The sequence below is a fragment of the Pipistrellus kuhlii genome, unplaced genomic scaffold, assembly GCF_014108245.1.
Source record: "Pipistrellus kuhlii isolate mPipKuh1 unplaced genomic scaffold, mPipKuh1.p scaffold_m20_p_6, whole genome shotgun sequence".
NCBI lineage: Eukaryota > Metazoa > Chordata > Mammalia > Chiroptera > Vespertilionidae > Pipistrellus > Pipistrellus kuhlii.
In genome coordinates this window covers 19,540,610-19,567,907 of record NW_023425562.1, presented here as the reverse complement: position 1 = coordinate 19,567,907, position 27,298 = coordinate 19,540,610, and the positions used below count along the sequence as shown (strand labels likewise).

Below are 27,298 nucleotides of genomic sequence, written 5' to 3'. Positions count from 1 at the left end.
ACACAAAAAAATGCATGCACCAAAAAATAAACACATTCGCCATGTATAGGGGGCATATTTCAAAATGAAAAATTACCTTTTTTTTTCTTTTTGTTTGGAGGTGAGAGGTCCACTTTGCTTTCTGTCCTTCACTATTATAAATAATCTTTACCTACGTACCTCCATAATCCTAAAATTTGAGTGAGCAAAGGCACACCAACTTTAAAAGAATCTGTTGTTGCAAAGGCTCATTAGCTTGGAGAACAATATCTCAAGTTTAAAACATTTCCCAGCATATGGTGCCACCGGACAATGACTTGCTTGCTTCAAAGAACTTCCGTGGGCCCTTGTGATTATGACAATCACTTGTGAACTCCAAGGCTCTCATTCTTCATCCCCTTTTCCATCCCTGACACCCCATATTCTTGAAAGAAGTTCTTTAGAGAGTTTTTACAGCAGAGGGACTGGCTCACAGATATTGATCTATGAAGCCAAATAGACAAATAGTGGCAAGGATCTGTGGAGGCACTTTGGTAGACCAAAAAACATCTCTTAGCCAAGACCCAGAAAACTTATATTCTGACTAGAGGCCCAATACACGAAATCCATGCAAGGGGCTCAGTCCTTGCAGCTGCAGCAGTTTGCCTTGGCCCTAGCAGCCCTGGCTTCTTCTGGAAGGTCATCCAAATGGATGACCGGAAGGATATCTGGAAGGTTGTTCGGCTGTCCGGTATATTTAGCATATTACACTTTTATTGTTATGGCTCCTGGCTTTGCTACTTCGCTGTGCAGCCTTGGACCTACCCCTTGACTCCTGAGCATCATTGTTCTCACCAAGAGACACCACCAAGCTGGGAACTGGTAGCACAGACACATATTGCCAATAGGAAAGTAATGATGAGGACCTTCTAGTTCTGCCTCCTTTACTTACACACGATTGTTGTTTGCCCCTGGAATGCTATGAGGGCTCTGGTTTTTATTTGAAGTGGCCTGACTTTATGTAACCATAAAGAGACAGGTCTGGTTCACGCATCAGACCTAGTAACGTCACAGCTCAGAGCTGAAAGGACGGCTTTGTATTCCATGAGCTCAAAGAGTAACCGTTGGTCACATATTGCAAACTTCCTAAGTCCCAGCATCCCTTTAAATGGCTTTGTGGAGCTTTTATAAAACAGTTTTTAGCAGTTATTTCTCTCAGGGCCTAATTATTTCCAGGTAGTAGTTTAGGCTAATTAAGTCTTTGAAGTCACTAAGATGCTATTAAATGCACCATTGCTCTGGTGCCTTGAATATGACAGTGAAAGGGAGGGTGTGTCTGCATGCCCAACACCATCAGGAAATGGCCTGAGTGCCCCTCGGCAAAAGCCTTTGTTAAGAAAGAACTGTTTGTTCAGCCTGGGACACTGAGCCTGCTGCTATCACCCTGCGCAATGTTCTCAGGAGCGCCAGGGACTCTGCTTCCATAAGTATAGACAGTGAAGCATGAGTCCGGACCACTGACTTCCAGCCTCCTCGGACTCACAGAGTGGACACACATAGGATGCATCGCCAGAGGGACTCTTACAATCTCAAGAGAGTGTTCGTTGCGCTGTCAATACTGTTTGTCTGAGAATGCTTTGTTCAAGTGGCACAGTTCTTTGCATCACTGTGACTACTTCTAGTGGTGCATCTGTGAAGTTGGGGTAGCTTGAAGTATAGGCATCATGAGTCAGAGAAGCACAGTGTGTGTGTGTGTGTGTGTGTGTGTGTGTGTGTGTGTGTGTGTGTGTATTCCATTTACAAGCATTAACTTGGGGCATTATGATTCAAAAATTAGCTTTGTTTTCTGGGCAGGTCTGTTTTCTACATAATTGTATTGTATGTATCACTTTATCCTTTATATTATTGTAAGAATAATATAGCAATAAAAGCATGTGATGTTTTAATTGGGCTAATGTAATTTATTGTGGTACTGGCTTTTGGGGTTGTAAAGTTTACAGTACCAGGCACCGTGTTTCCATATCCTTTGGTGAGCTACATACTCTTGATTTAGAATAATATATCTATTACAAGCAGAGTATTGTCTCATCCAGATGTTTATTGATATGTGGTAGATTGGGGTTCCAATGATTGTTCTATTGTGATGGTCATATGTATGACCTCATATTTTAATAAATGGAAATATTTTTTTAAATACTTTTAGTTTAAAATTACACTTGACATACAATATTATATTAGTTTCAAGTACATAACCCCATGACTAGACATTAATATAACTTACAAAGTGATCACCCCAATAAATCTAGTACCCCTATGACACTATACATTGTTATTGCAGTAGTATTAGCTACGTTCCCTATGGTGTACTTGACATCCTCATGACTATTCTATAACTACCAATTTATTATAAATCCCTTCACCTTTTTCACCCAGCCCCACAACCTCCTTTTTATCTGGCAGCTGTCAAAATGTTCCTATATCTTTGAGTCTATTTCTGTTCTGCTTGTTCATGTATTTTGTTTTTAGATTCCACATATACGTGAAATCATCTGGCATTTGCTTTCTCTGTCTGACTTGCCTTCCTCAGCACAATACCCTCTCTAGGTCCATCCATGTTGTTGCAGAGGCAAGATTTCCTTCTGTTTTATGGCTGAATCGTATTACAGTTTACATATGCACCACTTCTTTATCCATTATTCTTGTTTTGATGGACATTTAGGTTGCTTCCATTTGTGGGCATCCTTGGGGGGAGGCATCATTCTCTCTGCCTCGTCAGCCTTGGCTTCCTCATCTGAAAAACAGATTAGTATAAAATTGCCTATCTCAGAGTTAGGATAAGAAATAAGTAGGATGCTTTATGAAAAATGCTTAGTTCAGAGCCTACCCACACTTGGTAAGCACTTGGTTAATGGTAACTGTTATTATGGCTATCACCAATGAATGAGTTTCTTAGTCCCACCCATGCCTCTGCCTCAGCGGGGTGGTTCAGATGGCCTGAAAGCTTCAAGGCTGGAAAAGGAGGCGCATTCCCGCCAGCTATTCTTCCCCATCAAATTCTTGGCAGCCACCAACTTAGAACCATGGCTCTCTCAAGAAACAGAGGCTTCTTCTGGTCATTCCTGAATTCCAGACAAAAAATCTCTTCAGTTGAAGGGCCATAATGAAGAGCCTGATAATTCACAGAAAACAGATCCAGAGGCAAGAAATAAGGGCTGCCTCTGTTTCTTCTCTTTCTACTCAGTCCTCCTCCCGTCACACCAGTCAACATTTGTCTCGGGAAAGGACCACGATGAGCAAAATGCTATTGTTTACTGCTGGGGATCCTGCAGTAAACTTGTGGCTGCTCATCCACTCTGCCTGCTTCTTTTCCAGGTGGCCTAGTTAATCTTGGCATGTGCATGCATTAACTCCATACACTTGGCTGTGCTTGTACTGATAGCCATCCTCAGGATTCCTACAAAGTCATTGCTGATTTCTGTGTTGTATATAACATTGGCCTTAGATAGTCTCCATAGAGAGAGTGTGAGTGAGAAAAGAGGAAAAGATAGCATGGCATTAATTAATATTTAGCTCTGAGTTGACCTCTATTCTACTTTCTTACTGACACAGTAAACTAGATTGAAAAGTGGTTAAATTTAGATTTCTTTCAGTCCTCATTTAAAATGAGAACAAAATAGCTCTTTTGGCAATCTAGAATTCTTTACCCTTTAAAAGTATTTTTTTTTCTGGCACAAATATATTTTCAGAGACATCTAGAAGAATTAGTGGAGAAAGGAGATTTTTTAATTAAATTTAGTAAATGTCCCCTATGATCTTTTCATAGACTGCATTTGGACACCTCTGTCATCTTACACTTAGTTATGGGTTCTGAATCCATGACTACATCGTAACAGCCATGATGATACCTTTGTACCTACCCACCTTAGCCCTCTTCCACCATTTGCTCTCCCATCTCTCTCATCTCAAAAGACAGTTTCCTCATGTGGCCTCTGAAGCCACCAACTCTGACCTCCCAGGAAGCACTCAAGAGCCATGGTATTTCCTTTTCTCAGTCAATGAACATTGCCATGTCCTCACGCTGTTTATCACAAGCAGGCATTAAAAAGGAAGCAACTAAATTAATTGCTCTAAGGTGACATTTCTAATTCTCACAGAGAAATTTGCATTTTAAGGGCATAAAATTAATTTTTCTAGCTTTTTTGGGGGGTACAATTGACAAATAAAATTGTAATATATTGGAAGTGTACAACATACTAGTGATGTTTTAATATACCTATACATTGTGAAATAATTCTCACAATCAAGTCACAATTACCTTTTTTAAATTGATTTGAGAGAGGGAAACATTGATTTGTTTATACTTATTTATGCATTCATTGGTTGCTTCTTGTATATACCCTGACCAGGGATTGAACCCACAACCTTGGTGTATCAGGATGATGCTCTAACCAACTAAGCTACCCAGCCAGGGCCTAATTGTTTAATTTCTTTTTATTTTTTATGAAAACTTAAGATTTATTCTCTAAGCAAATTTCCAGTTTAAAATACAGTAGTATTAACTACACTCACCCTGCTGTACTTTAATTAGATCCTCAGAATTTTTTCATCATAACTCTATTTTTCCTTTTCCCACTATACTTGCCTGGTTTTTATTTCTCAAGCTAAGAACTGTCAGTTTTGATGGTTTGCATCAAACTTCCCAATGCACATAGAAATGAAGACAATGAATAAAAGAGCTGAGTTTAGGAAAGAAAATGAAGCACAAGAAGGGAAGGCTGAATCGGAGAGAGGGGATAAAATAGAAAGAGGAGAGATAGGAGAAAATGAGGGGGAGTGCAGAGGTTATAGGCACCTTCTGACTCACAGGCCCTGGCGAGGTAGCTCAGTTGGTTAGAGCAGCGGTCGGCAAACTGTGGCTCTGTTGACTACTGAGTTTGCCGACCACAGGGATAGGGGCTTAATCCCAAGGAACAACAACAGCCTGTAATTATTGGAATTGAGGGTCTAGGTCAGTGGTCGGCAAACTGAGCAGCAAACCGCAGCTCCAGAGCCACAGTTTGCCTACCACTGGGTTATAAAGCATAATCCTGATACACCAAGGTGGTGGGTTCGATCCCTTAACGAAAGTGTGGCAATGCATAACTCATTCACTCCATCCTGCCTCACTCTCCTGAGCATCTTCTCATGCTTATCTCATGCCTTAGCCCAATTCAGTGTGCATATGTATTGGCAATGTCCTACCATCACTATCTGCAGGGGAAAAGAGCAGTTCCCCTGAGTTTTACTTCACACAATGCCACGTTGATCTTTCTTAAGAAGTGCTTGAGCCATTACTTAGTTCTCCGAAGCTTGGTTTCTGCACTGGTAAAATGGAAATAATAATACCAGCATTATGGCGTTTTTATGAAAACAGAATGGAAAACCTTCTGCATGGTACTTGGAACATAGTAAGCTTTTTTTAAAAAAAAAATGGCAGTTGTTTTAAATTGTGGTAATTATTCTTATTATGATTTCTTATCCAAGAAAAAGTCAGGTTTTCTTGTTTTATTGCAGAAAACGGTATACTTGCCTGCCTTTCCCTTTCCCACTCTCTCCAAACTCAGCACTCCCTGACTCTAAAAACTGAAAAATATGGAACTGTTAAAGCATGCAAACCTCCCTGGAATGCATCTTGATTCTCAATGCTCTGTCCTATACTTTTATTCTCACTCTCTTTTTCCCAGTTCTCCTTGTGGAGGTCACACTCCTAGAGGCTGAGATAGCCATTAGCCCACGAGAGAATCCTTCCAGTGCTGGAAGGCACACCAGCCATGGGTAAAGCACTGGATTTCCCAGATGAGAGACGCTTTCTGACAGATGAATGTTGAGTTTGTATATCCAGGCACTCTGGCTTCTACCACGTGAGGAGCCCATCGCTGCCTTCTCCCATCAGCACCGCTCCGCCTGGACACCTGTCCTGCTTTCCAGACGTTATGGGGCCACCCCCAGCCTTCGTAGCCTCTCCCTGGGCAGTTGCTCAGTAGGTGCTCCCATTGGAACTGGTGGCCTTTTGCTGAGAGTTGGCGCTGCTATGAAATAAAGCTACGTTTGATTCTCACTAAGTCCTGGCCTCCTCTCCTAAACCAGCCCATGCGAAGAACCAGAATTCCTTTACTTGTGTAGGCGTCCATGGCCATGGACATTTTGATGGCGTGAAGATCTATACCTTTTATCAAACCATTAAAAGGGCCTAAACCTTGAAAAGAAGCGGCAGGTTAGATAGCACTGCTTTGCTTCATCAGCTAATACATTCTGTCTCGTCACAGCCATGCACTGAGAAGCTAAATTTAACTCACTTGGAAAAAATTTGCAACCACTATCTTTTTGTTGTTGTTGTTAATTCCTCACCCCAGGATATTTTTTCCATTGCTTTTTCAGAGAGAGAGTGGAAGCCAGGGAGAGAGTGGGGGGAACGAGAGAAGACCATTGATGTGAGGTAGACACATAGATTGATTTCCTCCCACATGCGCCCCAACCTGGAGACAGAGCAACCCAGGTGCATGCCCTTGATCAGAAATGGAACCCGAGACCCTTTGGTGGCACTCAGGCTGTGCTCTAACCACTGAGAGCACCAACAGGAATTGCGATCTTTAAAGTTTACTAATCTATTTGACTTTTATAAATGCTTGTGCATATATAGTATGATCTCAATGTAATGAGATAAGTGGGGCTCAAAAGTTCAATTAAAAAGTTTTGGTTGTATTATTGCAAGATTAGTAAAAAAAAAAAATAGTCTTCTAATTAGAGACTTTTTTTCACTTACTTTTTTTCATTTGTTAGATACGTAACAAGGAAAAAGAATAAACCTATGTGTGTGAACAGTGACATCTTACACTAAACCAAGAAAGTTCCAAAATATTGAAAAGCAGTCACTTCCTAACATCCTCCCCCAAAAGTAAAGAACTGGGCAATCCCAGCGGGAGGGCAGGGAAGACTTGCCCAGTGGCAAGATCAGCCATAGTTCTACCTGACCAAGAGGACCTATACCCCAATATTATTGCTCTTGAGAAATACGGATGCAAGTACACACACACACACGCACACACACATGCACACACACACACTTTCCCAAAGGCACCCCTATTGGATAGAAAAAACATGATTCTCTAAAAAGACTTGGGTCCCAATGCAGTGCTGGAGGCAGCAGTACAGACCACCCCTCCTTATGGCCATCACCCTGGGGCCTTTGGGGGCCCTTTGATCAAGATTTTCGGCAGGGTCCCCCGTTTTGATCATCTTCCAGTTTTGATCATCTTCCTTCCAAGAGCTCCACTCTCCCCATGCCAAGCAGCTCCCACCTTGCTCTGCCATCTTTCATGCCTTCCCAATAGGAAGGGGGAGAGGGGTGGGTTACCAGCTGCTCTTGAGCAGGAGCCATCCCCCATAAGCTCAATGAAATCAAACAAAACAAACAAAACCGAACGTCCTTAAACGTCGGGCGCACACACTTACCCCAGAACAGCAGGCTCCTTCCCTATGGGAAAGTGCCACTGAGAGTACCTCTTCTCAGAAGGAAGGTGGTTTTCTCCTTTTCAATGGCATTTTCTATTTCTTAAAAGTTCACCTCATTAGATACCCATATTAAAGTATGCATATATGTCTGTGTATTCACATTCCCCAAAGAAGCAACTACCTTCTCCTTTGGCTCAAAGTAGATTTGATAGTGGGTCTTACAAGCTAGAGAAATGTATTATAAAGCAAAATAAAAATTACAACTTTAATGGACAGTTAAGTTTCATGGTCAAATTCAACTAGTATCATATTTCCAGCTCAAACCTGGATGGGCATCAGAAACACTTCTATCTTTATTGTTGAGAGTATTACAGTTACTCCCTCTCTTTTCTCCCCATGTCCCCAATCACCTGGTATCCACCCCACTCCGGGCCCTTCTGCTGGGCTCCAACCCCTGATCCAGTGCACCGGCTGTTTGCATTTTGATCCTTTCTCCAGGCTGGTGTGCTGGCAGCCACCGCCGACAGCAGATATTGTCCAGGGAAGATCAGGTCCCTCCCACATCCAGCTGGTTGTTACACTGAAACAGTGTGCGCATGCCCCTGGCCCCCCAAAACTGGGCCCAGTTCCAAGAGGAGAAGATGACTCTCCAAGCAAAAGGCAAAGGCAGAGAGGCATCACAGCCACTGATCTTAGAGGCAGCATCCTCTGCTTCCTTTCCATCAAGGACGAGGAAGTGGAAGCAAATGCCATTATGGGAAAGAGAGCAGAACACTTTTTATTCTATTGCCCAAGAAGACCAGGACTGGATGTAAATCTGAGGAAGTCACAGCAGAGGCCTCTTTCATGAGCAGCAATGGAGCGGGCGTTTCTGTGCAGATCAACAAGAGGAGGCGAGGCCCTGGGTGTTGCCTTCACTGAGCAGATTCACTCCTCCGGGGAGTGGGCAGCATTGGCGATCGCTGACCCAGCATCTCCTTGTCACCCGCTGGGAGCCACACGGGGAACAGAAAGCCGGGGCATGGCCTCGTCACGCTGCACACAAGGTCTGCGAGTCCTAGCTGTTCACTGAAGTGCAGGCTCTAAGCAGGCGTCTTCAAACTACGGCCCGCGGGCCACATGCGGCCCGCAGAGGAGTCTGATCCGGCCCGCCAGGTTTTTTGGGCAGTGAGCGCAGCCGAGGTGTTACAGTAGGAATTAGTAGTTCATATAGTCCGGCCTTCCAGCTCTCTGAGGGACCGTGATCTGGTCCCCACTTTAAAAAGTTTGAGGACCCCTGAAGCACTGCCGGCCTGTGTGGATGGGCCCTGAGTGTGAATCGGTGTGCGAGTTGGCGTGACATCAATCTGGGTGCTGGGATTATTTACTCACCATGGCCATTTCCAGGGGAGCAGTGTTTTAAAACAGGAGGATCCACCCAGAATCAGACAGAGGCATCGCTCGGGGGAATCTGAGAGAGCTTGGACCTCCCTCCCCATTCTCCTGCTGGCCTGAGTGGCCAGCGTCTACCAACTGCGTTACCAGCTTCAGGAGGATCTTATTTGTATTGAGCAGTGGCAGCTGGAACACGACGACTGGTGATTAGAATCCATGCTGGCTTCAGAATTTTAAAATTAAGAGCAAAAAATAGAAAGGACTCCATTTCCAGCCCTGCCAGGGAATACAGTGTGTGTTATGGTCGTGCTGTCTGCCTGAGTCTCAAGTTCCTCAGTCTCTCCCCTTCCTCCTCGCGAGGCTCCAGGCAAACACAGATTTGTACGTTATAATCTGGGGAAACCCACAGAAATGTAAGACACCACTGGGGTGAGCTCCTCCCTTTAAAATGTCTTCTGTGCCATGTCAGAGGGATGTATGCTGTGAGTGATGGTGGGTTAGAGATGGGAAGGAAGTGGGAGGGAAGTGGCTCCAGGATAGGCTATTTCAACGTGAGTGTATTCTCCCTGTTCCAAAATACAGCTCACATTTATTCCAACAGCCCGTGACCTACATTTAGACTCGTTCTTTGTATCTCGCTGATTCCCACGCTGTTCTACTCTGTCGTTTCATCCCTCCCCCAAACACAAGTGCAGAGAGGGGGACTCCTCTGTCTCGCTGGCAGCCCTGTTTTAACGATGAGGCTGGGGCCAGGTAATTTAGGGAGCCTCACCTCCTACCAGCTCATTATCGCCACGAGGGCCTCCGACGTTCTCCTACTCTGTGTGAAATGCTGTGGGGAGGAAAAGGTTCAGGCCCTCTCTGCTCTTCCCTGTGACCTGCCAATCATCGTGTGCTTCCCTGTGACCTGCCAATCATCGTGTGCGTGCTGTTGAATATGTCCTAAATCGCTCAAATCAGTCCTTTAGCGTAAAACGGAATATTGTCACTCCCGCATCACAGAAGTGTCCAGCTGACTGGGCCGGCCCTTTAATCATGTAATCATGTACCGTCCTGCCGGCCCAGTCTCTCTTGCACTTTCTTTACTGTGACCGAAGTGCAGTAATCTTGATAGAATCTAAATCTGTGCACATCAACGCCTACTCACACCTTGGATGGCTCCCGGCACCCCTGAGCAAAGCTCTGACTGTCTGGACATGACCACGGTTCTCTGGCTCACATGCCTGCTCACCACTCCAGCATCTCCATGCGCACTGCACCCAGCAATGCTAAGCTAGCCCCGATCGACAAGTGCACCCCATACACTTTGCAAAGTGCCATGCTTTTTCCCGAGTCCTTCCTTCACTCTTCTCTACCTGGAAAATTCCTATTCGGCCTTTAAAACTGACCAGAGTCACTTCTCCTTTGATGCCCTTTTCAGAGAAACTACTACCCTCACCCTTTGAGCAGTCTTTTGCAAGTGGTTCCGTTCACTTTAGCCCCAAGGTAATCAACTTCTCTGAAAGTCACATACCTTTCTTGCTGCTTCTACAGCTTTAATGACCTCGTTGTGAATTTGTTGTTTATATGCGTTTGGGTGTTCCCTGCCAGAGAGGAAGCACAGTGAGGGCAGGAGCTGTGACCTGATACTGTGTTATACCCAGAGCTTTGTTCGGTGTCTGGAGTATAGAAGATATCAATAAAGGTTTGTTAAGCTCAGCGTTGAGGACTATGAAGGCTCAGAGGAACGGCATAAACCCAGCCAATCACAGAATTAGGAGGGATTTCAGAGGAAGATACATCTAAATTGACACCTGAAAGGTAACTGCAAGTTACCTAAGCACAGGAAGAGGGCAACCAAATCAAAAATAAATATAATAAATAGGATGGACAGAGACCCATATTGAGAAGGAGCAGGATCCATGGAAAATCGGGCACAATGATCTGCTATGCCCAAGAATCAAAGCATAATGGGATCAGTATAAATGTATACGCGTATGTGTACATGAGAGGTGAGACTTTAATTTTTTAAGTTTAATTAGATATAATTTTAAAAATCACCTCCATCAACCTGTAAAATCCTTAATATTTAGCCCAAGCCTTCTGCCAGACTAAACAATATTTCCATTAACTTTCTCATTATTTTCTCTTTCCTCAAGTCAAATTTTAATTTTTTTTGTAGTTTTTTTCATTCCCTGTTTTAACTCCTAGTATTTTTTAAAGATAGTATGGTTATTTAAGTAGAGAGATGTGAACCTAACCACCTTACATGAAATTATGCACAGGAAAACAGTGGCAAGTTCCAAACACTCAACTTAGAGGTGAACATTTAGAAAATCAACTGTTTCTAAATGGAGATTCTGGGCACACCAGGGACAATCTGCAGCAGAATGTGGTAAAAGGAATACTGGTCTCGGAGCCCAAACGCCTATGCCATTCACTTCACAAAGTTCACAAGACTCTCATTTGTTGAATGAGATACATTTTATCTGCTTGATCTTCTTCATAGGAATTCCCAAAATTAGAATCTCTATGCGTAAAAGTGTATCACCTAACAGACTGGATAGGACTGTATTTAGTCAGAACACAAGATCATTTTCTGTTATAGATATTTTTTGTATTAGAAAATAAAAAGTCAAAAATAGAAACATTATATATGCAGAAATATGCACAGCAATTTAAGTTAGTGAAAGTAAAACTATGTTTTTGAAATACACAGTGTTAGTTTGTCTCTGTGTTTGTGGCATAACCACGGCGAGTGTGTTTCTGTAGAAATGGCCGTTGGCCTCATTAGCAGGAGGATAATACCCACTGTACCCATTTTGTCTCGTAGAATGATTGAAGATAGTGGGAAAAGAGGAAATACCATGGCAGAAAGAAGACAGCTGTTTGCAGAGATGAGTAAGTACAGAACTTTTAAGGAAGCCCCTACAGTGTCCATTGAATATACATGAAATTCTCTGACTTGGGTACTTTTATTTAAAATCCCAAATTTCTTGGCATAAAATGTAACTGGGAATTTTTGCCTTCTATAAGGGAAAAGTTAAATTAGTGAACTATCACAATGTGTTACTACACTCTGTATTTTATATGAAGGAAAAGTTTCATGGACCTAAGTGTATATATACACACATATACACAACCCTTTGGAAACACTATTTAGTGTTGGCATTTAACAGATCCACTAAACTTTAAAGTCTGGGTTCATCTGTCTATACTGTGTCAGTGTCCAGCATGTTATAGGCACTGATAACATTTGCAAAATGAATCATTGAATGTCTCATCTACTGAACGATGGCTTATGTTCCTATGGGAAAGAGGAATCCTGTGTGATTACTGGACCAAACTATACGTTGTCATTTAGACTTCATGCAGTAGGGAAGGATCTGTCCCAGTCTCTAAGAAGATGAAAAGTTAAAAAGAGCCCACACGCCCAGCCAGCGTGGCTCAGTAATTGAGCATCGATCTTTGAACCAGGAGATCATGGTTCAATTCCCGGTCAGGGCACCTGCCTGGGTTTCAGGGTCAATCCTTGGTGTGGGGTGTGCAGAAGGAAGCCGGTCAATGATTCTCATCACTGATGTTTCTATCTCTCCCTTCATCTCTGAAATCAATTTTAAAAAAATTTTTTTAAGAGCCCCCAAGGGTACCTGCTATAGAGGAAAACCAAGCCAAGACTGACTCCAGTGGAGAACCCATGAAATAGAGGCCATTTGTTTATATATATATATATATATATATATATATATATATATATATATATATATATATATATATATATATATATGGTTGTAGTCTGTAATGTTTCCCTTGTAGACCATGTTTCCTATTCATGAGGAAGAACCTGACATTGGGAGGAAAGCACACATCTTAAACGAAATGTTATAAAGAGAAAAGTACAATCTTCTTATTGTCTTTTTATCTCTTTTCTCCCCGCATAAGGAATGAGGATGAACAGAAGTGAGTGGTAAGCCTTTTTCCCTGAAAAGGCAGTAGACAAAAATTAAGTTTCTACTGAAGATTGGAACTGATTGGCAAGAATGAGAGTCACAGCAGATAAAAGAAAGTCCCGGATAATAAGATTCATATTTCCCTTTATCATTTCCCAATAATTGGGTGACACCAGGACAGTGTTGGAACTAACACAAAGGAAAGAAAATTAAAATTGATATGGAGAATCTCAGTCGTGCTCCTTGCTTTTTCCACTTTTAGAAACATATCTGAAGTGCCTGTGAGCGTTTCTACCATGGCCTCCCAATTTGCTAGGCCATGTTTGGTACTATGTCTTCATTCTGGCATGGCTGGTCACCTGGACTTATGACCTTATTGATACAAATCTAACAGGGCAAAGAACCGCACTACTGCCTGCCCATCTAAACAAAATATCAGGCAGCACAGATATCCTCTCATATCATAGGTTCTTAGACTAAAAAGGCAAGAGCCGGGTACATCATGGGCCAGTGTTTTGACACAAAATTTTTAAAAATTTAATATTTAACAACAAAAAACAACAACAACAGTAAAGTCTTAGGGGGAATGTTTAAATTTATTGTTACAGTAAATGCTTTATTGGCAAAGACACTGTAAGAATTATAAATGTGTGATTATTTAATGATTTTAAAAATACCTTATTCCTGGTACAGCACCTCATACAGAAAAATGCATATGTCACACATACTTTTGAGTTAAAGTTGTCCAACTCAAAGAAAGATCAGCATAAGTTTTATAGCCAAAGAAAGAGAGAGTTCTAAATTTTTCAAATTAGGGAGACTTGGGAATATTGTGCATTTATTTTCCAAATTGTAGCTTTATCTTTTATAGAAACTTCTTAGGGTTGTCATGTGCTTTATTAAATCATATTCTGAGTTCTACTGATTAATGAGTGGTTTTAAAAATCATACAAATATGCATCTTTCTTCCTTGAATATGCTAAATAATAGACTCAGATGTTGGCCCAAAACAGATAAACACCTCTGGTCTTAACAATCCATTAGTGAGCATCATGTTTATATCAACAAGTAGGACATGTTCACAATAAGTAGGATTCTGCCAGATAAAACAATTGGAGGAATTGATTTTGATAGGTAGACTATCACACAAATGGGAAAGGTTGTCTCACTGAGAATGTGTTTAATAGTTGAAAAATATGTGGGTCACCTCAGCTCTATAAGTAAGACACCAAAAAAAGACCAAAAAAAAAAAACAAAACACTATTATCAAAGAAAACTGATAAGGAGATTGGAAAGTCACTACTTCTAATAATTCTGATGTCTAGAGAAGGAGCTAACAAAGATGAGGAACTTGGAAGTCTAGCAACTAAGTATTATCTAGACATAATTTTTAAAAACAGCAAAAGAAGTGCCTAAAAGATCTTTGTTTGGGAAATTACAAATGTCAAAGAAAAATTGCATGTGAGGAGTTCAGAAGGCCAGGAAGAATTTATTTAAGACTATTGCAACAAGGGAGAGAGCCTGGAATGAGCTAATATAAAAGTACTAAAGGTTATTAGTGGGGAAGTTTGTCAACTATTTTAATTTTGTTGTTGTTGTTGTTGTTAATCTTTACCCAATGATATTTTTCTATTGATTATTCAGGGAGAGTGGAGGGGGAGAGACAGAGAAACAGTATCAAGACTATAACTGAAGTACGGGAATCAAACCCGGGACCCTTCAGTCTTTGGGCTAATGCTCTACCCACTGAGCCACACCTGCTAGGGCAGAAGTTGGTCAATTGTGTTTGCTAATTGTCACAGTTAGGAAGTTGGGTTCCTCCCCTCTGGCAGGGATTGGGAGAGCTCCTTCAGTGATTACATTTCAAAAGGATGGCTCCCAGGTCCTTAGGAAGGATATTTCTAGGCTATCCAACTGGCCAGAAACCAGGAGATTTATGTCTCAGTGGGGCAGATAAAGAATTTACAATGGAAAGTTTTCTACATAAAATGCTCTAAGAAAAGGGAGGTCAGAGGCCTAGAGTCAGGAAGAAGCCTGACTAACGTTTAGTCAAGCTGAGGGGAACATTAAGGCATACCGGCTTTACAAAGGCCAAGAACAGAAAAATAACAATTAATAAGAAGAACAACTGATAAAAAATCCTGGCACTCAGGTGATTGCAGCATACGTGCATCAGACATCTACTCTGAGCTCATAACCACAGCAGAAAGTAGAAAGAAACGGCAAAGAAATGAAATTAAGAGTAATATGGACTCACAAAAACAACAAAAAAGACTAGCCTTACGTATCAAAACCACAACAATAGTAACTCCATGGCCGCCTCCTTGATTAAAGAAATTCTGGGCAAGTTGCCCTTAAACCAAAATGTACCTTCGGAATAATGCCCTAATGATCAGTTTAGCTAGTGCCTTAGACTAAAGCTGAAAAGACTGGCCTTTCCAGTCATTGAATAAGTTTGTCAGCTTAAACAAATTTATCAACCTGGATTTTAGCAGAATAAATAGTTTATTGGAATTATACTCACTTTCTCTGTTTTCCTGCTGTCAGAGCACATTTAAATATATATTTTATTGATTTTTTACAGAGAGGAAGGGAGAGGGATATAGAGTTAGAAACATCGTTGAGAGGAACATTGATCAGCTGCCTCCTGCATACTCCCCGCTGGATATGTGCCTGCAACCAAGGTACATGCCCCTGACTGGAATCGAACCTGGGACCCTTAGAGTCCAAAGGCTGATGCTCTGGCCACTGAGCCAAACGGTTAGGGCTGTCACAGCACATTTACTTGTGAGCATATCCACTTCACTCACCATGAGCTCCTGCGTAGGGACAGACCCCAGATGTTTACCTTCAAATCCATTCACCTAGATGCTGAACCAATGTTGGTTTAAAAGCCTCCAGGACACAGGATAGGTGGGTTTTATTGAGAGGAAACTGATTGGAAAACATTCTTTCAGACCTTGGGAGGCTTCCTAACAAGAGAAAAAAGGTCTTAGCCAGAAATCAAAGGGAGGTAACTGTAGGCACTCAGCAAGCGCTGCTGAATTGTCTGAAGGCTGTCTTTCTTCAGAATGCTCACCACTGTCAGCGGGTAAATAGTTGGAATGGAACCCAGAGCATGTTTTTGCAATGCACACTGTGAGTTTTAGGAAAACTGACTTTAAAAATTCAGGAGAATGACATGAGTGTTGCTATACCATAGGCCACAGTGGATGCAATGACTATTTTTACTTCTTTATCTCTCATGCTTTTCAACCTCTTCAAAATGTTAGCACCATGTTAGCACCATGGGTCACTATCCTGCAACTATTCTTTTATGTCACCACCACCCTGGTCCAGTCCTCCACTTTTCTGACCTCTCTACTTCTCTTTTCCTGTCTCTCTTAGTATCTTCCCAGCCATCTGAAGTCAGATTTTACCAAAGTTTTGTTCTTGACCAATTATTTTTGTATACAATTTGATTTTCTGTCAAGGTTTCATCATTGTTATTTCGGCTCTAAGTGTCCAAGAATTCCTTCAGAACCACCCCTCATAGTCTCAGGAACCAGTTTATTCAGAACAGCCAGCATATACACACAGCATCCCTTCCAGCCTTGCTTCCTCACAGTCAGAGCTTATACTGATGGAGCAGCTTAAGGTGGGCTCACTATCAATTGTATTAATAGTGCCCATCACAAAAAAAAAAAGCCATGTCCCTGCCCAGGGTTCTGGTTTTCAGTATTTTCAAACTCATGTTGTCCTTGAACAACTACCAAACAGCTAGGCACTGTTCAAATCAGGAACAAAAGATAGTGGTAACCCCAGACATTTCAACATGCTCAGAACAAGGATTGCTCTATTAACTTTACTTCCTTATTCATTTATTCACATTCCATCTCTTTTTATAGAGGAATTAAGTCAGCTAATTTCCCTTTTCAATAAGGCTACTAGACTGTTAGCTCAGGAAAATATCCTAGGCTAAAAATGGACCTTAATCTCAGCAAGGCACTAACAAAGTCTCAGTTGTGCATGTGTTGGAGAAACATGAGCTGGGTCACCGTACAATTAGGAAGACGTACAGGTAGTGTTACGACCATGTCTAAAGGATAAGTAATAGGAAGTCACCCTGGAGGGGGTCCACTAGAAGTACCAGGAGACTCTTCTGTGGCACTGACAGGTCCTTGGTTTTAAGCAATATTTTGGACACAGAAGACATGCAGCTACTCCCAGGTAGACCATGAATCTACAGATTTTCAAGAAGAGACTGTACATGTAAACTTGAATTAAGTGTGTGGGGCAGAGACAAATACATTTATTTTGAGCAAGAGCCTGCACACCATACGTCAGATCAGGGGTGGGTTTGTGTTGAGGTGTGTTGTTGTTTATTTGGTCCCAGAACTCATTATGGATCTTGTGTTTGCCACTTACGTTGTCTGTGCAAGGTAATATGCTGCTATCTCTGAAAGGCTAATGTTCCTTGCTCACCACATCCGTATTCATATTGAGGCCTTACGTCCTCAGCCAAGAAGAACATACACAAATAGGAAACACTGACAGACCTCCAGACCTCTTCCTGATTCTCAAATAAAACAGAGGGCCCATTAACTCCATGTTGTGATGGGGCAGGTAAGCAGTCAGTGCACTCCTGTCCCTAAGTATCAGCTCCCCTTCCCTCTTCCTGCTCCTGGAGGGGTGCACCTGTCCCACATTGCCCCTGGACCTCTGTGGGAGGGTGGTGCAGTGAAGCAGGGTTCCTCTGCTCAGAGGCCAAGATCTTGCTGGAACTAAGAAATTTAACTGTGTGCTACATCATCATCCTTTTCTACCCTGGGGCTTAAATCATTATTCTTGAAAAACTTAACAAATAATCTATGTCCCTAATGACTTCTTCTAAAGGATTATTTACAGGTATTGAGACTTTCCTGATGGTTGAGCCAAAGTCCACATCAATAAAACAACACCTCATCCAGGGGAAAGGCAGATTTAGCATTTGGGTATTTCTGATCATTACTCTGCCTGGTTATCCAACATCTATGAGCCTCTCAGATGTAGAGGACTTGAAACTGGGAGCCCCTATGAAATTCCAGTGAGAAAATAATTTTTTAAAAATATCAGAAAGGCCGAAACCAGTGTGGCTCAGTGGATAGAGCGTCAGCCAGCCTGCAGACGCAAGGGTCCCAGGTTCAATTCCAGTCAAGGGCATGTACCTTGGTTGCGGGCACATCCCCAGTAGGGGGTGTGCAGGAGGCAGCTGGTCGATGTTTCTCTCTCATCGATGTTTCTGGTTCTATATCCCTCTCCCTTCCTCTCTGTAAAAAAATTAGTAAAATATGTTTAAAAATATATATTTCAGAAAGCTTACCAAAGAACCCAAGAATAACTTTCATTAGTAAGTGTCCTTATTAAAGGTGATAGTAGTTACTTCCCATATTCTATACAAGTTGGGTTAATTTTGTAGATCTTGTGTCAAGGAGATATCAGTCAGTCATGGAAAAGGATGCTGAGAATGGTTAGGGCCCCAAATCTTTGCCTGATGATAATGAGACTAACAATAGCCACTTCCATGTATTGAAGCCAATTGTGTGTCATGCTCAATAATAGACATTGTGCTTCAAATGACTATGCAGTTGAATCTACTGGATCTAAAAAATCAAGGCGAAGCTTCCTCCCCAGTTAAACCCTACACTTGTGAGATAACAGGGACTTTTGTGTATGATCTTCAGATGGTAATGAAGATGCTAACAGTGATCATGGTAGTGGCTTCCCATTGTTTGAGAAATAAATTCTCAAGTGCCAGGAGTAAAGATTAACTGGCTCCAGAAGGGAAACTAGGTCAAATGGATTGAAACTACGGAAAGGCAAGTTAAAATCAAATGCAAAAAAAGAAATTTCTGTCACTTGTTGCTCAGAAATGGCATTGGAAGCCTTTTAGGGGGCTCATCTACTTGCTGTAAAGTTCTCACTAGGGATCAGCTACGTAGGTTACCAGCCAATAACATTGATATTTTACACATGAGGAAGTAATTTTTAATACTTGTTCAAGTTCCCACAGCAAATCCATTTATTTTCACTATGTTATAATCATCCCTGTCATTGCAAATAGTCCTTCATGGCCATTGGATAAAATGACTACCTCTTGAGAACATGTGGAAGGGAATTTAGGTGAAGATAAATCCTTGCCTCTTTGATCCTTCAAGTATCCAGTATCAATGAGCCTGTTTGTCAAGTAATAAACTTCTGTTGGAATTAATATTTAATTACATGCCTTATTAAACCATGGAGTACTAGGAGTATTGAGAGTGTTTTTAAATGAATCTAAAGAGATCAGTTTGAGTTGCAGGAATGCTAAACACTCTCAGCGAGGGACACTTGCTAATTCATCCCAAGTTTCATTAAGAGAGCGCGTAATTGGTCACCTAATATAATCACTTTTGGGCCAGCTCATTTACTTGCTACCCTATTATATTCAGAAGCATCTATGGAGCACTCTTACTGATGCAGATAAAGTTCAACACATGTCAAAACCAGGTATGGGCCTTTGTACCTGATGAACCATAAACATGGGCTTCGACGAAGCAAACGAGTTAGAAGCAGAGAACTGACCTTTGTTGAAAGTCTGCTGTGTCCCAGACACAGTCTAAGGATGAACCTGTTTGGAGGAAACGCAGGATGCGGAACAAGCGGCCATCTGCAAGGGGAGGTTCTGGAGTAGAGTAGTGGGGACTCTTGTTGGAAGGCAGGATGGGAAGAGCTTCAGAGGAGCTTAGATTCTGAGCAGAGCATTCTGACTGACTGGGTGCTGTGGGCATCATAAGCCACACAGGATTCCTGAGTGGAGTGGGTAGGGAACGCAGCTCAGAAACAGAAGGAGCATGCTCCTCTTTGTCAGGAAGGGATGGGAAGCCAGTGTGGAAGAGTGGAAGTTGCTTTCAGAAAGGCTTCCCCTCCGAGGTTGACAGGGAAGCTTGCAGGTGAGATGCTAGGGACAGCAGTGAATGCTTGGGTAGCACTCATGTGTGCCAGGCAGCGTTCTCAGTGTTTGGGGCAGAGTCATTCCTCTACCCTGACAACGAATGGAGTCAGCAGAAGTGGGATCCCCATTCCTGTCTTCCAGATGAGAGAACGAGGACTTCCAAAAGCATTTGGCCTCAGGTCAAGCAGAAAAGATGCCGAACATTCGGCATGTGCTCACCTCATAGCCTCGGTCTGATGACCAATGACAGCGCATTGAAAATGATGATGATGACGTTGCTATATGATAGCATCTGGCTGTTCAAGTCCAGGCTCGAGCAGATTGTGCCCCCTCATGGCAGCCTCCACAGGGGCGAGGCTGGGTGTCCTGGCCGGTGAACACGGTTGGCAACCTGACCTTCACCATTGATTACATGTGCTCTCTTCCCACACCTGAGGGGTACAGGACAGACCTTTTCAGGTCTTCAAGTTATAGTTATGTTCTAATCACAACCAAATCAAGTGCCTGGGTTATATGTATAGTTGTTTTCTTTATAAATGTTACAAATTCTCTTCCACGCACATGGCATACCAAATGTGTACGTTTCTGCCCTCCCCTCCCCCCCCCCCCAGGAGCTCAAGAGCTGGATCGAATCCGACTCTCCACCTACAGAACAGCATGCAAGCTTCGGTTTGTTCAGAAGAAATGCAATTGTAAGTATGTCAGTTGTTTGCAGTAATTACCTTCATGAGTCCTATCATGTTCACTTATTAGTTTATTAAAGCTAGGTTTTCTTATAAGAAATGACAAAAGTATGTTTACACAACAATCAAAACAATGTTATGATATACAAATGGTAGTGAGACAATGCCTAAGTAATTCTCAAGGCGTAATTACTATAACCTGCTAAGGTGTATTCCATCCTGCCATTGGAGTTGGTTTAAATCTGGAGGGATGCTCTCCCTCTTCTCTCTAGTCTGGGGGTTGCAAACGCAGTGCCATCCAGATGGTTTCCAAGAACTTCGTAAAATATCAAACACGAAGTCCTCCTTCTATTTGTGCTTCCTTTACAAGTACAGGAACATGTTTATAATCTCTGGGAAACAATCCGGTTTCTTTCTGAAACTAGAAAGTTTACCCTCTGTATCAGAACATTAACTACATTTGCCTGCATCCGACAGTAGCAAGAGAAGAGACAAGGCTACTGCAAGAAACAAAGGAACTTGCTTATCTTCTCCCCAAATGTTAAGATGTACGCAGCAGGGTAGATTACTAACCACAGTGAGCAGGCACATGTTCCCTGCTGGGTCAGCGCTTCCATCATATCACCACATTCATTGCCTCTTGGAAAAAAAATATTACTTTGTTTTAAAAACGGACTGCTATTAAAAAATTAATAACTCTTCTCATTTTCTAATCAGTATGGGTGCCTTAAAAAAATGAAAACCGTGTTATCTTGAGTGCATACACATAGTTCTTGAATAATTGCCATGAGGATTAGATACTTGGTGAATGAAAAACCAGCCGTGTCCACGTCTTTACCATCCCAGAGTCTCCCCCAGATGTTTCTTGGGGCCCCGAGCAGGCCACCTACAGCCCTCACTTCTAGGCTTATTGCTAATTGTGACTGGGATAGGCAGTGAGCAGTTCCTCCACATGTCACTCATCTGCAGCTCTTCCCCAGCCCCAGAGATGGGGCTGAAGTTTGAGGCAGGAGAAGAGTGTAGAAAAAACATCAAAGACTTGTTTGACTCCTCACAGAAGCTAAATCATGTTCCCCTGTCCCCTGCCCGCCCCCCAAAACACACACACACACACACACACACACACACACAAAATGGTAAGAGGAGCCTTCTGGCCATGAGAAGGGATCTGTGGTTGTTCTGGTATTCAAGGCCAAGGAAAATGCTCCCCCAGAAGCAAAGCTTTCCCTCCCCCACATCCTCATCATCCACATTTAAACAAAAAACCAAAGTATCGCCATGGTTTCAGCAATGAAAAGGTGATGTAGCCCTCCCTTTTTCTTTACCTCATTACCAGTGGCCCTCAAAATAGAGAGGAGGGGAGAAGGAGTAGAAATAGGAGTTCTGTCTCCTCAAAGCATTGCCAAACAGAGCTTTTCTTAGGTTATTTTCAGTAGAAGCAGGGAGTTTCAAAATGGCATTACAAAATGGTAAGGATGAGTGAGTGAGTGAGTGAGTGAGTGAGTGAACGAACGAACAAACCAACCAACCAATAAATAGAAAAGGAGGGAAGAAGGGAGAAAGGGAGGAAGGAAAGAAGGGAGAAAGGAAAGAAAGGAGAGAGGAAAGGAGGTTTATAGTGATTTGTCAACCCTGCACCAACATTGCAAAGAGCACACACTGTTGGCCCTAACTGGGTCTAGCAACCATGGGCCATATTTTATTCCTCCTCTCTGATAAAGGCCGTTTCTCCTTCTTGACATCTCTCTTTTCTCTTCCTAGTCTTCTCTGGTGCTCATCCTTACCCTGTATCCAGAATCATGGCATCATTACACTGACATTCTTGGAAAACAGTTACTATCCTGAAAAATAGCGATAGTCTCTCCCTCGGTGAAACGGAACCTTCTCCCCACCTGTGCAGTTGCCCTCAATGAACCCATTCATTTGCCTCTTTAAAATCTCACAATGAACTCTATGTTTGCACTGTGCTAGGTACCAAGGACAAAGCAATGGGCAGTGAGATGATGCATTCCCTACTTTGAAGTTGCCCACAATCTAAGTGGGTAGATGGATTTCTAAACAGACTTATAAAACAGTGCAGACATGTAATGACAGGAATCCGTACATGGCATTGTGGGAGCACCAGGAAGGCAGTGCCCTGACCGGGCTGTGGGGCTGCTGAGAGGAGTCTCCTGGACAGGGAGAGACAGCTGGGCTGAATCTAAAGCACTGGTAGACAGTAAGCAGGAAAGGTGCTATTTGCTTTACGATGTACATTCCAAATTGCATACATTTTAGAAGGAGAAAAGACATTGCATTCTATACAAACTAGACAACACTAAGACTCAGAGAAGAAATACAAGCTTATGCTGAATGCTCTGCTAAAATTAAGCTTCTTTTTCAAATTGTTTCTACGTTGATGCAAGTATTATATGTGTCTGCTGCGTTTTCCTTCCTGCCAATAAACAGAACAGTTGTGATATTGAGGTACTTCCAGAGCACCAACACAATTGAGCCGGGCTTATTCTAATCAGAGTTAGAGCTTTTCTTTTAGAGAGATAACCAGAGCACTGGTGTTTATGTGACATGCGTTCGTCAATATTAACTACCCCTGTACAAGAGGGAGAAAATTGTCTGCAATAAAAGCCAGCTCACAGTAACTTATGGTGCCTTATAATGGAGTTCTACTCTACAATAAGAGAAATAAGAAAAAATTCAGATAGTGTATTTGTAACTGCATTGCTTTATTGGAAATTCATATGCAGTGTTTTCTTCCCAGAAATTGATAGACCTTAACTGAAAATGGCTTGTTCATTTTTAGGTCCAGACATTAGTTACAGATAAAATTTATTTTGTGTATTACCCAAACTAAGCTTTAAAACTATATAATGGAGGAGAAAAACATAAAAGCTGACACTTGTAAAGTCATCTTCTAGGAAGAAAATAAAGATTGTCTGGATATAGCATGGAGAGCATACTTTTTTTATGGGATTTCTTTCTTATCTGAATTTAAAGATCATAAGCGTTAGTTAATTCCCCACATTTTCTCCCCCACAGCCCTTGCCTGCTCGTTCATGATGTCCCATCTACAACACCGATCCCCTCACTGGCATCCGTGTTCATTCTCTCTAATGCAGTCCTTACAGATGCTGAGAATACTGATCCCAGTGTTCGCAAAGGCGTCATAAAAGAGGCCAGGAAGGTGTGGCCGTGGACTAAATGGGTCCAGCACCAGTTTTTGTATAGACTGTGAACTCAGAATAGGGGAAGATTTATAACCAATTTGAAAAGAGAAAAGAGGACACTAATGTGTAATCCCAATTAAGCAAAATATTTTTCACAAAAAAACAATTCCATTATTGATAGATGAGCATTTAAAAAAAAGTTGTACTCATCTATTATATTTTTAATTTTATCATCTAAATGTGAAATTTATTTCCTCCTTTGTTATATACAGAGGGGCTAAAAGTGGGCTTACAGTTGTAAGTACATAAAACACAGAGTTTATTCTTACATTATTCCTTATTAATTATTGCATTATTTTTCATAAGAACAACTGTAAACCTACTTCTGCCCCACCCCATTACTTCATATTAATTCATTATATGATGGTACCCCCCTACCCACAAGAAACACTTAGCATCCTCTGCTATAAAAGAAGAATTATAAAAAGACCGCCTTTTTTTTTAGTCAATAAATTCTTTCAACTTTTGTCCATAGATTTGTCTTCCAAATCAGCTTCTTTCCTCACCATTCATCTTTACTCCCTGTCATTCTCCCCCTCCCCACGCTGTCACTAGCACAATCTCTAATAAAGTGAAAGAACAGTTCTCTCTTGAAGTTAGGGAATAAGTTGGCTGTTTCATTTTCCAGGAAAAAATGGTACAGAATGGAGAATACACATCCAGGCCTGATACTCCTTTCTAATCAACAGCCTTCTCTTTAACTTCCGGATCTCCTGGTAGCTGTTAATGAAAATAAATATCCTGTACACCACTTGTAGGCATGTGTGCAATGGTAACACTTCGGCCTTCACCGTAAACAAATGGCTTTTCTGCTGTTACATTATTTCCTTGCTCTGCACTGGCATGGTTAATGATCCAGATACCTGTAATGTCAGCACGTGTGTTTTTCAGAAATTACTTTAAAGTCAATGAAACGCACCCTTAGGTTAGTTCATGAACAACAAAAAGTGATGAGAGAAATAAATCAGAGATCTACTCCCTCCTGTCTACATGGAACAAAAGTAAGGAGGATGAGGGGGGGGGGAGGAGGAGAAAGTGGAGGAGAGACGGGAGTGCTGTCCCCCACAACTGACATTATACCATCTTCAGTTCCTCTGGCCACAGTCTGAAGTTTCTATCACTCTTATTGATTAAAATTTAATTACCATTTTTGTCTAAAAGGAAAGACGAAAAGATATAGACTTGTATCTGAACTCTCAGTTTCTCAAAATATCGTTCCTCCAGTAAATGAAGCATCTTTAAAAGTATCCCTCATCCAGCTCTACTTTAGGACAGTGGTCACCAAGTGTTGGTCCGCGGACCACCGGTGGTCGTGAGGACTGAAAGGTTGGCGACCGCTGCTTTAAAGTATATCTGCTTTTGTCTTTAATAGCTCTAAGCTTTCAGGATTTCTTAGGAACCAAAAAAAGCAAAATGCAGATACCTATTCACCTAAAGGTTTCTCTCTCCCTGCAAAATTAACCCTACCGAGTGCTATCTGTGCGGTAAGACCTGAACCGATATTCTTCCATGAATGAACGAACAGGCTCCATGAGGTTCACTTTTCACATCCAGGTGACTAGTTTTATGTTGCAAAAGTAGCCTCTCAGTATTTCTTAGTCATAAATACTAACATTCCGTTCGGGGTTTTTTCAAGCATATTCCTTCTCTCTGCCTCATTTTTAAGCATGTGGATTTAGAACCGCTGATATCCATTTTCTACCATTGCATATCAAATTGCTACACACCTAGCAGCTTAAAACAGCACACATTTGCTATCTCGGTTTCTGGAGGTCAGAAATCCTATACAGCGGAGGGATTCTCTGCTCAGGGGCTGAAATCAATGTGCTGGCTGGGTCGGCGGTTCTCATCTGGAGCTCAGATGGGGACTAGCTGCTGGCAGAATTCATTTCCTTGTGGTTGAAGGACTGTGGTTCCCGTTCCTTCTAACAGTCAGGGTGGTAGCCCCTGCAGCCACCCACACTCCCTGCCACATGGCCCCACAGCTGCTCAGAGTTGTGTGTTCGCTGCCTTTTCCAGGCCAGCCGGCGTGCGTCCTCTGACCTCCCCCTCTGTGACCGGCCAGAGAAAACCCTACTGCGACAGGATTCCTGTGATTAGCTCAGGCCCACCTGGATAATCTCCCTGTTTTAAGGCTGACTGATTTAGGACCTTAATTCCATCTGCAAAACCCCCTCACAGCAGTCCCTGGATTCCTGTCTGAGGAAAGGAGAGAAGGTAAACAACAGGGACCAGGAATCGGGGAGAGAGAAGAGAGCATCTTAGGATTCTGCCTGTCCCACTGCCCAAGACCATAGACTGCTCTGTTTTCCAGATAAGGACATAATACAGGGATCCTCAAACTTTTTAAAGTGGGGGCCAGATCACGGTCCCTCAGAGAGCTGGAAGGCCGGAATATATGAACTACTAATTCCTACTGTAACACCTCGGCTGCGCTCACTGCCCAAAAAACCTGGCGGGCCGGATGAGACTCCTCTGCCGGCAGCATGTGGCCAGTGGGCCGTAGTTTGAAGACGCCTGAATAGAACAGTGGGTGAAAAAATAAAAGTTTAAAGTAAAAATCTGCAGCAGAGAACTAGATCCCCCAAAAGAGAAGTATTCCAAAGGAAAGCCAAAAGGACCCTCTCCAGTACGGAGTCGACGGAAGAGTAGGAGTTTTGGTGGGGAAATAAAGCGGCCGATGACAAACCCGTGGAGCGTAGTTACCTCTGTTTGTATTGCTCCCCATGTTCCGGATGCTCACTTTCATCCCCGGTGCTGAGTCATCCTAGACACGTTTAGCATAAAGGGATGTGCATTGCTGGAATACGGCGTTCTCAACGTTCCCCGCGGGGAAGCCGGTGGTGGCGGCAGAACAGGCCCGTTAACGTTTTCCACTGAGGGACACGCCGCCGGAAGCACAGCTCCCTGGGCGCCCTGGCCCCGGCACATTGCTTCCCCTTCGTCAGTCAGAGAAAACGTCCACTCCTCCTTTTCACTGCTTCTGTTTTTAAGATCTTAAAGATCCAGGGTTTTGCTTTCTTCTTAGTACTTTGATTTCTAGAGAATGCCAGAAGCTTTGTCTGATCCGACTGCTGCCCCTGCCAGTCTGTGACCCAAGCGCCACTGCTCATCTTCTCTGCATCTGGATGTCCCGTCGGCCAGCTCCCTTCCCTGTCTCCCGCTCCGCATGCTCCCTGGAATCCATGCTGACCAAGCACTTTCACTCTCACAATTTAGGAAAGTGCGAAAGAGTGATACACACAAAGACATGCCTTCCAGGCCTCCTCAGCCCCATCTGACAGGTGCCAAAGCAAGGTCGGTGACCTTCCCTGACGGGTCTGCCAAGCTGTGTTCTTGGGAGCCTGCCGATCGGCCCAGAGCCAGTCATCAGGGCAACGAAGGGACGCCCAGAGGTGCCGCCCCCAGCCTGGTCTCAGGACCTCGGGGCTCTGAGGGACACAGAGGAAACAGAAGACAGACTGGGGGGCAGGGCTGGGAGAATGGCCCCGCCCACACAGCACACCTGTGACCCTTCAGGGACGCGATTGCTGCTGCTGTCTTGGTTTATTCCTGGGGCTGCGTTGACATTATCGACAGCCATTTGCTGCTGTTGTTATCCATCACTTGTGTATTTCTCATTCAGCAGCTGTGGGCTGAGATCTACTGCGTCCCAAGTGCTATGCTGGACACTGGGAGAAAAGTGTG

At 42.8% G+C, this 27,298-nt stretch overlaps 1 protein-coding gene across 27 annotated transcripts in view; it reads left to right on the top strand.

The window, feature by feature from the left end:
• DTNA (dystrobrevin alpha) overlaps nucleotides 1-27,298 on the top strand; it is a 283,947-nt gene that overhangs the window by 163,616 nt on the left and 93,033 nt on the right. For 26 of the 27 annotated variants that reach the window (XM_036418363.2, XM_036418365.2, XM_036418367.2 and 23 more), the window contains 2 exons: nucleotides 11,636-11,703; nucleotides 20,316-20,396. In XM_036418363.2, coding sequence (XP_036274256.1) covers nucleotides 11,637-11,703; nucleotides 20,316-20,396 — 148 coding nt within the window. In that variant the 5' untranslated portion in view covers nucleotide 11,636. Of the gene's footprint in view, nucleotides 1-11,632; nucleotides 11,704-20,315; nucleotides 20,397-27,298 lie in introns of those variants that run through there. The other variant, XM_045574940.1, reaches the window with a different exon arrangement.